This window comes from Arvicola amphibius, chromosome 17 (assembly GCF_903992535.2).
Source record: "Arvicola amphibius chromosome 17, mArvAmp1.2, whole genome shotgun sequence".
Lineage (NCBI taxonomy): Eukaryota > Metazoa > Chordata > Mammalia > Rodentia > Cricetidae > Arvicola > Arvicola amphibius.
In genome coordinates this window covers 29,335,181-29,348,035 of record NC_052063.2, presented here as the reverse complement: position 1 = coordinate 29,348,035, position 12,855 = coordinate 29,335,181, and the positions used below count along the sequence as shown (strand labels likewise).

Below are 12,855 nucleotides of genomic sequence, written 5' to 3'. Positions count from 1 at the left end.
TGGCAAGTGTCACTCACCATGGCCACCCATGTTGTCCCCCAAACTTGCTACACAGGTTTCCTCCAAACATTTATGCGAAGCCTTTCAAATTTACATTTTAATTTATAAAGTTATTATTGTTATTTTGCTGGGGATTGGACTTGGGGGGTCCTCCCATACACTAGGCAAGAACTGTACCTCTGAACTACAGGTGAGCAATGACACACTGACCTGTAAGTTAACATTCTTTTTAAATTTTTTTGAAATAAACAATTGTAATTACATTTATTTATTTATGTGTGTGTGCATGCGTGTGTCATGGTGTGAATGTGGAGGTCAGAGGACAACTTGCAAGAGTTGGTTCTCTCCTTTCCATACTATGTGGGTTCTGGGCGATCAAACTCAGGCAGTCGGGCTTGGAGGCAAGTGACTTTACCTACTGAGCCATTTCACCGGCCCAAGAGTGCAGTAATATTTCATTTGTATTTTAATAAATAAAGCTTGCCTTGAAGTTCAGAGAGTAAAACAGCAACATCCACCAGCCTTACAGACCAGGCAGTGGTGACACACACCTTTAATCCCAGCAGCCATACTAGTTTGCAATAGAAACCTGGCGGTAGTGGTACACACCCTTAATCCCAGAACTAGAGAGGATTATGAAACTGGAGGAGACAGCTCACACATACACAGTCTCGTTCTGCGATTCCTGGAGGCAGGATCGTTATTTTGGACTGAGGTAGAGGTAAGAGTCAGTGGCTGGCTGTTTTGCTTTACTGACCTTCAGGTTGAACCCCAATTTCAATCTCTGGGACAATTTTTATTAATTGTGCTACACAGACTTTAACTAATGTATAAGAAAACAACAAACAGAAGGAAAACAAAAATCACCTTTAACCTCTATTTTTGGATATCATAATTAATAATTAATACTTAGTGTTTTTCTTCCCCACTTTTTTTACATGCACACTTGCCCCCGGTGTTTACAGGCAATTGCGTCCATGGCCCATGCCTAAATGGTGGTGTATTATTTGCATATAAACCCTCATACCCTCTGTTTGATGTAGGACACCTCTGGATTAACTGACAATACCCATACAATGTGCATGCAGTGTCAGCTGGTGGTAGACTATATTAAAGAACAATGGCATGAAAAGAAAGTTTCTTTCTAATTAGCACAAACATATTTGTTTTTTGATTTTTTTTTCCTGGGATACAACAGTATTGAACCTGTGGCTACAGAGAACCAGTTCCATATGCATATTTGTGTTAAGGTCCGCAAGAAGTCCCACAGAAGACCGCCAGTCATGTATGCAGTCAGCAAGAGCATACTGACTGAGCAAGAGTACTGACTGCTCTTCCAGAGGATCTGGGTTCAATTCCCAGCACCCACATGGCAGCTCACAACTGTCTGAAGATCCAGTTGCAAAGGATCTGACATCTTCAAACCAATGCACATAAAATAAAGCTAAATAAATCATAAAAAATATTTTTTTAAAAAAGATTTATCTCCCTCCAGTCTGGTGTGATCCCTCTGATCCACGTCAATCCATGGTCACGTGGAGATTAAAATCCAAGGGAAAATAAATACCCAGCCACCATCAGGCAAGTCACCATCCTCCCCACTAAAGGCTCTTATAGATGACTTGGTAACCGGGGAAGGCAAGCGTGGAAACTGCAGAGAGGAGCCTTACCTGACTCGGTGGTGATAGGCAACGAGAAAAATGTATCTGAATAGAGGGGCTTGGTGAATTCTTTCAAGTCCTCATCAAATAGCTGTGTAAAGGCCCGGATGCTGATTCTGAAAGAAAACAAATTTATTTAACCAGTGACTGAGTGGAGCAGGATGGGCTGAAAACTGAGTTCAAGAGGAAACAGGGTCCATAGGTGGTTGCTCTGTGTGCGGGTGAGATGAACTATGGAGCCAGACAGACGTGGATTCATGAAATCATTCACTGATTTGGTCATCAAATACTTATTGAGCCCCTGTGGTGTGTAGGTCATTTTCTAGGAGCCAGGGATCATAAGAGGATTAAAGCAAAACTCTTACCACCCTGAAAGCTTCAATCCCATGGAGAAAGTCAGACAGCATGTTTATAGATACAATGTGTCTGATGATAATGAATACCATTGATAAGCAAAGAACATGGAATTCTTAAGAAAAGAAGCAGAAACGGAAGGAGAAGAAGAGGAGGAAGAGAAGGAAGAGGAGGAGGAGGAGGAGGAGGAGGAGGAGGAGGAGGAGGAGGAGGAGGAGGAGGAGGAGGAGGAGGAAGAAGAACCGACTATGGTTATTATCATTAAGACAGGCAGAGTTCTGACTACATGAGGCTATTTAATATATGATTCTTCCATGTGCTTTGAGAAGCTATACCTTCAAGTATTACCAAGTATTCTTTGCCTAGCTTGCCCTCCACAGGACTGAATCGACCAAATGTGGGGGCAGGTGCAGACAAGCATGCTGAGTTCTAGAAAACAGATGTATATGCTGTTCTGGAAAGCACACATATACGCTGTAAATTGATGAAGCTGTAAGAATGTGGTAGGGCTGGAGAGATGGCTCAGTGGTTAAGAGCATTGCCTGCTCTTCCAAAGGTCCTGAGTTCAATTCCCAGCAACCACATGGTGGCTCACAACCATCTGTAAAGAGGTCTGGTGCCCTCTTCTGGCCTGCAGACATGCACACAGACAGAATATTGTATACATAATAAATAAATAAATATTAAAAAAAGAATGTGGTAGATCTTCTCTGTTCATAAACACTCGATGGGCACTTTTTTTTTTTTTTGCCAAGTACTTGGTGCACCGTTCTTTAACCAATGGCCTGTCTGACTCCTCAGTGACACTGAATCCTTGATTGAAGCCTAGCAAAGAGAGGTAAAAGCCACAGGGAACTGCAGGATTAGAAGTATATGGGACTTGGTGGTTTTAAGTGAAGCCAGGGGAGAATGTTACTACCCATCTGTGGTTGTTGGGTATGGCATAAAACTGTCTGAAGATTGAACGGGCTTTATAAGCGAGCCAGAGAAGAATGGAAAGTATTCTGAAGGATCATAAAAACAAATTTCAAAGATTCAGAGATATAGGGGAGCCAGCCACAGGGAACTTGATGGAGTGAGAAGTTAGGGGGCAAATGGTAGGTCACAAGCGACTGTAAATGAATGGGAATCACCAATGAGGCATGGTGGGCTTTGATCTGTCACATCCGTGACTCTCCAGGACAACTCTGCAATGTGCAGATGGGGAAGGCAAGGATGCTGTTACTACAATGTGACACAGCTAGAAAGCAATAGAGCTGGAGCACGGATGCTGGGGCTTCCCCTGGGCCTTGGTAACCACTGTGGATAGGACAAGCATGTTCTGAGAGATGGGTGCTCCTGGTCCAGACGTGATCGTGCATAGTTTCTTATTTGCTCTTCCTGTGAAAGGCTGTACTGTTCTCCTCTCTTACCCTTACACCCTGGTGCCATTTCAGTTACCTAGTCAATTGTGGCCCAAAACTGTCACATGGAACGTTGCAGAAGTAAACATTTTCCTAAGGTTTAAAGTGTATGCCATTCTGAATGGCACCGTGAGATCTCACTTTGTTCCATTCTGTTCCATCCAGAGAATGAAACACTCTTTCGTTCAGCATTTCTACATGTGTGTGTACAGGTCCACGTGTGTGCAGGTGTGCGTGCCCATGTGTGCAGGCCTGTGTGGAGGCCAGAGGACCACCCCAGGAGCTATTTACCTTGTGAGTTTTTGTTGTTCTTGAGATAGGGCTTATCTTTAGTCTGAGGCTTGCAGATTCAGCTAGGCTGTCTACTAGTGAACGCTAGAAAAGATTTCTTATTGACGTATTTTCAGTTCTGGGATCACAAGCATACAACCATTTCACCCAGCTTTTGTATATCAGTTCTGGGGATCAACCTTAGATCCTCCTGCTTGCCTGACAAGCCTTTACCAACAGCCATCTCCCTAGCGCCTCGCCACCCCTGCAGTGTTACTCGGTAGCCATCTGTTTGCTTAGTTTTGTTTTTGTCTTTTTAGAGACGGGGTTTTATGTACCTAGTTTGGGTTCAGATTTGTTGTATAGCCCATGTGTGGTGATTTGAATGAAAATAGCCCCCATGAGCTCATAGGAAGCAGCATTATTAGGAGGCGTGGTCTTGTTGGAGGAAGTGTGTCACTGGGGATGGGCTTAAAGTTTCAAATGCTCGAGCCAGGCCCAGTGTCAGTCTCTCTTCCTGCTGCCTGAGGATCCAGATGTAGAGCTCTCAGCATCATGTCTGCCTGCATGCGTGCTTCCTGCCTTGATGATAATGGACTGAACCTCTGAACTATAAGACAGCTCCAATTAAATGTTTTCCTTTCTAAGAGTTGCCTTGGTCAGGGCAATAAAACTCTAGGACACCAGGGTATCCTTGAATTTTTGATCCTCCTGCCTCTACGTCACAAATGCTAGTGCTAAAGGCTTATTCCACCAAGCCTAGCTTTTTGAGCCATCTTATTATCAGATAGATTGTCACAATACCTCAGTGCTTATGCTAACAAAACCTTAGCTTTTACTTTATAACACTCCCCAAATGCAGAGTAATAGTGCTGGCAGTTCACACAGAATAAAAAGAAACGTCCTCTAGTTTGAAATGTGAATGTTGCTGATTTAATTAGGGAAAGGATCTTATGCTGAGGTTAGAGATCTTTGATGAGTACGAACCTGAGATGTATCATGTCCCGTAATTGTTAAGGGCCACACCAGAACATTGTAAATGATTAGTTAAAATGGGAAAGGGTTGAAATCATAAGGTTTAGTACTGTCTGTGAACCCAAGCAGACACTGTAGGTCTTTGGGCAGAGAGGGGTTCTATACCCCATCATCTCTCTTTCTCTCTAAGCCAATGAACAAGCACACCTAAGTGAAAGGCTTTCATTTCTATGGGGGAATGTTTCCCAGGATAATTTTGCTCAGGTTCTTTGAACCCAGATAACGAAGGAATTGAGGACTCTGACACCTCCCGAGACTGAAGGGTCCCAGTTTCTGATCCCATTTATGCTTCTTGCTTCCTCTGTCTAATAACTGATTTCCTTTATGTAAACCCATGTGTTTTTTGAAGTATAGATCCCTGGACTTGTTCCTGTTTACTCTGGAGGTCTTATCTTGCATGAGAGGTAATAGCAAACTTATGTGAGATTCTGGTGCTTACCTGATGCTCTTGCCCAAAGTGGGCCTTTGTTTTAGGAAAACCATCCTCTTGCCTTTGTTGACGGGGGTGCGGGAAGCAAAGAATACTCTTAGGTGTGATGATACACTATGATTGTCTTTGGGAATGGACAGAAAAAAATTCTACTTGGTCTCAGAAGCAAGACTCAAAATATGTAAGAGTCAGTAAGACTTTGCTTGGCACTGACCAACCAGAATAAACACTGGCTCACAGGGAACCTGACTGGCTGCCGGCGTTGCCTGGATTATCAGGCTTGCCACAACACCCAACAGAGAAGGTCCATCCCCTGAGGAAATAATAAATTTGGATGTCTGTAGCCTTATCATCCAAGACAGGAGCTTAGGTTTCCTTTCCCTTGAGGATGCTGACTGGGTGACTCTATTTGCTTTTGAAACACAATTAAGAAAAAGAATGCCACAAATTCCTAGGGCAGGAAGGCTTGCTCTGTTGGCTGCAGCTGTGCTTTCTGGGGGACCAAAAGCAAACAGTTGCTCTACTCATGCACCACATCAGAGCGAGGAACAGGTGCTTTCATTTAGGCAGAACTGTCTCCAAGAGCCCTGTCTGGACCATAGAGCACGTTCACGTTTGCACACCTTAGAGAGTAAGCATAGCTTCAGCCTCATTACAAGTGTCTGATGGAGCTTCGTATTGTTTGGGTCTCCCCAAACTCAGTCTCGCTGAAGATTTTCACAACGGCGAGCATCGTATATTACTTATATTATTAAAGGCTAAAGCAATTGCGGCAGAAAGAATGATCTATTAAAACCCCCCAGTCCTTCACACAATGCACTGGAGCTTTTGTACAATGCTGAAAAAAAAGCCCTCTTTGCACATTACCCGAGAGTAGATGCAGGAGCTCAGCTTTTATAAATAACTCTCTCTAATATAATATAGAATACTCTGGCAGTGTAGGCTATTCGTCTACAGGAGTTCATAGGCCTGAGCACCTCATAATGTAAAACGTCTCCCAGGCAAATGATGGCAATGCATCTAACCTGTAGGCGGTGTGTGGTTTCAGTGGTCCATCACAGAACTTTTGCTGACTGGGATCACATTTACCACCAAGGCTGTCCATCTCGGCTCCAAGCTTAATGGTAAAGCTCTTGGAACTGCTGTCGGGGCTTTCGGCGCACTTGCTGGCGAAGTAATTGGTCTGGTAGACTCTAATGGAGGCGTTGTGCCTGTATTCCAGGTAGGAAGGGAGAGGGTGCTGTTGTTCTGGCTTCAGCTCATCCATGCCTGCAGGAGAAAACCCACAGTTAAAAACTAGTGTGTGTGTGTGTGTGTGTGTGTGTGTGTGTGTGTGCGCGCGCGCGCACGTGCATGCACTGAGCGCTGTTTCTAAAGCTACATATTTATCCACTATCTTCGGTTATACCATAATAAGGATTCGGCAGTTTCAGAAGATGCTATGAAACTATTGTTTCTAACATACATAAAAATAATTTTTATAGTTATGCAATACACAATCGATTTTCTAGGCCATCGAGTCAGTCAATTACATCAAATAATAACGTGTCCCACAGTTCAGAATGCCTGGCAACTCAAGAGAGTGAAGCCACTCCGTAATCTCTCTGCCTTGCCAAACTCACTGTAGTTGCTGAAACTCCGATGACCTGGGAGACAAAGAAGAGATAAGGAAATCATGTCCCAAGGCAGAGCAGACGTCCCCCAGGGCAACCTGCACATCTAGAGTTGTCTTACTGCTCTCTAATCTTGAATACAATTTGGTCCTGGCTCAAATTTGTCTGCTCACTCTGAGTACTTCCCAGAATACCCTTCTTGTCTACCCAGCCTGCTGTCCAACCCAGCCTGTTTGTATGCTGTGAATTAGTTTTGATGTTGCTTGAAAAAAAGAAAAAGCATATTTAATAAGGTAAATATTATGAAGATGGGATTCTGTCTTTGATGTCTTTCCAGAAGTGGGTTTATCACAGCACCTAGGACTTTGTTTAATAAGATCCACTCACCAGGAGAATATCTTAGAATTTTTTCCCCTGACTTATTGGAATTTTACTTATGCTGTGCCTGGGGATTCAGATTTGTGGGTAGAGAAGGAATTGACCAGGAGAGATTAATTCCAAGAACTGAGGTCCTCCTGGTAATATATTCTCAGGACACATTCTAGAAAGGCGCCAGACAGAGACTTGGGGGTCCTTTACTTCTCTCTTCTTCTTCCCAAGGACACAGCTGAAACCCTGAAGCTAGCTTTCTAAAGGCTCCCTGGGTTTCTGCTTTTATACATCCCTTCTGCCAAGCCCCTTAGCCAGGAGAAACCCTGCCCCCAGTGTACTTAAGTCCCAGATGACAGATGACTCCTTGCTTCTTATTTTGTCATTAATTTACCGCTTCTGAAATGGGGATATTATTTTGATCGCAATATTTGAAATGACAAAAATATTGGCTCTAGGATGAGTGTCTATAGATGGATTGTTTCTCTTTGGGTACTAAGGGACCATCGTGCAAGTCTGTGGACATCAGTATTGGAAACCTACCTGTCTGTGGAGCCGAAGGCTGACTTCCCTGATGGTTGTGAGTTTTGTGTCACTGCCCTAGATGCACGTGATGTGGAAACACGTTATCTTCATGGCTGCCTAATTAAAAACTATTCACGGCTCACACATTTGTCTCCAACTACAGGGTGTGAGAAAACTGGGCATGGACCAGTGACCCTTGAAATTATCTAATTAATTATGCATAACCAATTTCATACAACTAAATAGAATGCAAAACCATACAGACTGTCAAATACCTAGTGACACGAAAATACCATTTAGTCTAGAAATCGTTCTGGTATCTGTGCTGTTTAAAAATGCCTCTTTACCCACACTCGGCTCAAAAGTTGTCAGAGATGATTAAGAAAATTCATGGCTAGCACCTTAAATAATTTCGAGAAAGCTAAGGAAAGTGAAATAGCCTGAAGTCACTGTGCACACGGGGATCTATTTGAAAGAGTTGACCCTTAGGCCCTGAGCAGCAAATGAATACTTGGACACAGGCACCCCTCCCCCAATACAGCTCCCCCACAGGCAATGTGACAGAGCGTGACACAGTGAACTCTAAAGGTGACAACTCAGTTGTGTATAATGGTGTGACAGCTACTGTATAGCATGTGTCCTGCCTGTGGAAACCTGGCAGTCCCTGCATGTCCTACAAAACTAAGATAATGAAATACTGGTAAAAAAATAAAAGTTGGGTGTGGTGATATATGTCTGTGATCCAAGCAGTGGGGAAACTGAGGCAGGTGACTCATGAGTCTAAAGTTAACTTGGACTATGAAGCAAAGGAAAGACAGGAGTGGGCTACATTAAAAAGAAGAAGAAAAAGTCCGGTCACTGGAAACAGGCAACAGTAAGATCAAGCAAACAAAATTCAGTAAAGGAGGTGATAATTCAAATGAACATCTTTTCTCTCTTGCAAGCTTTTGGGCATCTTTGTGAGTTGATGCACAGTTTGGGAGTAGGTGGCTGTCAGAGGTATTTGAGACAGAGAGAGATAAAGAGTTGAGATATACTGCTACATAATGGCAGAATTTTAAAAAAATTGGAGCCAACAAGATTGATAGGTAGCCCAGGGTTTGTTCATGTGTTTGCAACAGTGCTTGGGAAATAATAATGGCTCTGAAAATGATCTTTACTTTTTTTTTGAGATAGCTCTTGCTACATAGTATAGGATGCTTTTGAAGTCATAGTAGTCCTCCTGTCTCAGCTTCTTGAGTGCCTAGCTTGTAAGTGTGGGCAACTCTTTTCAAGCCAATTGTTTATTGTTATTGTTATTTTTCTTATTCTCCTCTCGTTTAATCAGTATGCCTAAAGGTAACAGGATTTGTTGCCAAAGGACCTCCTATCAGCTTTACTTGTCTTTCCCTGGATCCAGCAGAGAGAGAAATGAGTATTAAAATTTTAATTCTCTACACTCTCCGAACTTTGTCACTGAAGGAGCCCTCGCGTGACCTCTAAGGAGGCAATTCTGTGTCTTCGGTTCATTAATTCATCACGACTTACCGTCAGCCTCTCTCACCACCACTGCGAAGTATTTCACGGCTCCGTTGGTGTCGCTGAACCAGCTGCAGTTGACAGTGAAGTTGATGGAGGTTTTGCTGATCAGCACTTCCTTCTCATTCACACGAATATGCGGGGGTGGCGGAGGAGGGCCTGGAACAAGAGGTGGGGAAGGAGCCAAGCAGGGTCATGAGGCTGCTTTCTCCCTCTGAATAGGTCAGGGGGTGAAGGTCTCAGTCACCCCAGCCTTTGTGCGCTAGAGGGTGTGTGATTACAGCCCTCCATGAGCAGACACTCCTCCTCTGCTGAACAGAAGCAGGCAGAGGAAACAATTAGCAGCGCCACATTAAGTATAATGAAAGAGGCGGCTCTTCGGCAGGGTTTCCTCCGGTGGAAATCGTTTAAAAGCCCCACTAGTTATAGACTAACTAGACCGGGCAAGGTGATGCACTTCAATTCCAACTCATTCGGGTGCTTTACTGTTGACTTGTTTGCTAGTGGATAACTTTACTCAGAGAAAGGTCTCTGTTTTCCTGGAGCCATTTGCTTCCCTTCTCCTAGCTTGTGCATACGGGGACAGCATGCAGTAGAATGAGAGGGATGGAAATGACCAAGAGAGGGGCATAGCCCTCTACCCTGGGTGACAGGAGGTCCCACGCAGACCTTTGGGGGACACTTACGGTCTATCATCGTGATGGTGCTGTCTTCCACCACCTCACTGGTCACACCGGCTGACTGGACCTTGATGGAAACTAAGTACCTCTTGTGAGGCACTAGCATCATGATGTTGAGCAGAGATTTTTCTTTCTCCAGTTTCCGGGAAAACTCAATCTCTTGGGTATCCATCTTTCGGCACTCAACGTTATAACCATCGAAGTCGGAGTCAGGTGGTACCCAAGAACAGGCGATGGCCGTCGAGTTCTGGGGACGACAATGCAGGTTTTGTATCTTGTCTGGCTCTGTAGGGGCAAAGGGGGAAAGACACAATTCAGGAGTGTGGGAGAATCACTTCCTCGAGCACCTTTGGAAGGAACTGTCTCTGAGATGTACACAAATAGTTCCCATAATTTATTGAATTGCTTTTGGGGGAAAATATTTTTAAGGATCAAGGAAAATTTCTGGCTACTGGATTGCACTTTGAAAAAAATGTTTAAGCCAGGCGATGGTGTCATACGCTTTTAATCCCAGCAATCGGGAGGCAGAGGAAGATGAATTTCTGAGTTTGAGGCTAGCCTAGATTACAGAGTGAGTTCCAGGACAGCCAGAGCTACACAGAGGAACCCTGTATTGAAAAACAACAAAACAAACAAACTAATGAACAAACAAACAGAAAAAATTTAAAGTCAAAATGGGGCCAGTGAGATGCTCAGTGGGTAAAGGTACTTGCCGCAAAACCTGATGGCGTGTGTTCAATCCCTGGAACCTACATGTTATAAGAAGACAACTGACTTCCACAAGTTATCCTCTGACCTCCACATCTGTGTGTGCTGTGGCATGCACACACATGCATACTCATGAAAACACACACAAAAATAGACAAATAAATACAAAGGCAAAAGAAATAGCTAGAAATGCCAGTTGGGATGTAGCACTTGCCTGGCCCAAGTAAGGCCAAGGGTTCTCTCTTGCATACTGCAAACCCAAACAAAAACAGTACAACAATAAAAACCCCAGGAAAAGGAATGGAACTGTCTCTTTAGAAAATCGTTGCTATGGTTGGAGAAAACAAACGCATGTGAGCACTCCGAAACTGGTCGAACAGAAGGTGGGGCAGGGTAGTTTAGGGGTTAAAAGGGAAGCTCCAAGTCTGAATGCAAAGTCTACTTATCAACACTTTTGAACAAGTGACTTTTCCACCTCTACCGCCCACCTGTCCATGAGGAAAATAAGGATCTCTACTTCATAGAGTTATTATAATGATTTCATGGTGGAAACATGTACAGTCACCTAGCATACTGGCTGGCAGAGTCCTTAATAAATGTGGCCTCTGCTAAAGGAGGCTAGGAAATAACTGTAGGGAGACACGATCCTCCATGTACTGACTTCTGTCGCCTTCCTCCAGTCTTGCCTACAGAAACCTAGAAGGACTCTATCATTCTATTTTCTCCTGAACAGGAGATAATACGCATGCTCACGCTCTGAATCCAAGTCCAACCATCTCAAACGAGACTATGGATTCAGCCCAAACCCCACTGGAGTAAGATGATCCTCTCCCCCCATCTGAAAGCCAAGAGAAGCAAAACAAGCCATACTTGTCCTCACAGATCCAGAAATTGGTTTGCTGTATGTTTTCCAGGAATCCCCACTGACCGTCTTGACACTGAATTGATAGGATCTCCCTGGGTGAAGCCCATACACAATGCGTCCTTCTGATTTCCTGTTGCTGTAGGGGTTGAGGACAGTGAGTGCATCTCTGGGGAGCCACTGCAGCTCAAAGTCATTGTAGTCTGTCCAGTCTGGGGGCCCCGTCCAGGTGATGGCCAAGGAAGTGTTTGTAACATCAGCAAATGACAAAAGGCTGGGGGGACTTGGGGCTATACATAAAATAAAATGAAAAAAAAATCACATAATCAAATTCATGACGTAGCATATAGATTCAGAGCATTGAGTGACATCAGATCTACTTTAACATATAAAGAGATAACATGATAATAATAGATGTAGAAACTTTATAGTAGCTACCTTGTATAAGGTACTCTCTCTCTCTCTCTCTCTCTATATATATATATATATAGTATTACATATGTCTTTTTTTTTAAATATTCATAACCATAGTTTCCTTACCAGGATGTCACAGAACGTGAATGTATCCCAAATGGGTTAGGTGTGCGGGAAAGTATTCCATCAGATTTGAAAGCAAAGGGCTGAAATTCAGAGACAATTGTGTCTGATTTTAGATATCATGTAGACTGATTATGTGGTGGTTTGCAAGGAAATAGCCCCCAAAGGAAGTGGCACTATTAGGAGGTGTGGCTTTGTTGGGGTAGGTGTGGCCTTGCTGGAGGAAGTATGTCACGGGGGGGGGGGGGGGGGGGATGCGTTTTGAGGTCTCTTTTGCTCAAGCTTCCCTTGGTGTTACACTGAGACCCCTTCCTGTTGCCGGCAAGATGTACAACTCTTAGCTACTTCTCCAGCACCATGTCTGCCTGCACGCTGCCATGTTACACCATGACGATAATGGGCTGAACTTCTGAACTGTAAGCATGCTACCCCATTTAAATATATTTTTTTTATAAGTGTTGCCATGGTCATGGTCTCTCTTCACATCAACAGAAACCCTAGCTAAGACAGACTCCTAGGTGGGACACAGATATTATCTGTATATGCCCAAGGCACAGCAGCATGAAGGAGAGACTAGATAACAGTGACACAGTGGTGATCTCTATCATTATCCTTGTTTTTCAGATATGGAAGCTGAGGCTAGTACTTTTCACACAAAGCAGAGATGGATGGGTTTTATTTTATCATTGTGTGTGTGTGTGTGTGTGTGTGTGTGTGCATCCATTACGTACAGACATACATGTATGCCCGTGAGGGAGAAAGAGAGAGAGACAGAGAAAGAGTGTGTGTGTGTGTGTGTGTGAGAGAGAGAGAGAGAGAGAGAGAGAGAGAGAGAGAGAGAGAGAGAAAGCATGCATACACCCCATAGTTCATGTGTGATGGTCAACATT

General features: G+C 43.8%; 1 protein-coding gene across 2 annotated transcripts in view; it reads right to left on the bottom strand.

Moving 5' to 3' along the window:
• The window catches only part of Ptprb (protein tyrosine phosphatase receptor type B), a 118,781-nt gene that overhangs the window by 28,015 nt on the left and 77,911 nt on the right, over positions 1-12,855 (bottom strand). For both annotated transcript variants that reach the window (XM_038314945.1, XM_038314946.1), the window contains 5 exons: positions 11,437-11,718; positions 9,865-10,143; positions 9,188-9,337; positions 6,179-6,422; positions 1,671-1,777 (listed from right to left, as the gene is read on the bottom strand). In XM_038314945.1, the coding sequence (XP_038170873.1) occupies positions 1,671-1,777; positions 6,179-6,422; positions 9,188-9,337; positions 9,865-10,143; positions 11,437-11,718 (1,062 nt within the window). The remainder of the gene's footprint in view (positions 1-1,670; positions 1,778-6,178; positions 6,423-9,187; positions 9,338-9,864; positions 10,144-11,436; positions 11,719-12,855) is intronic.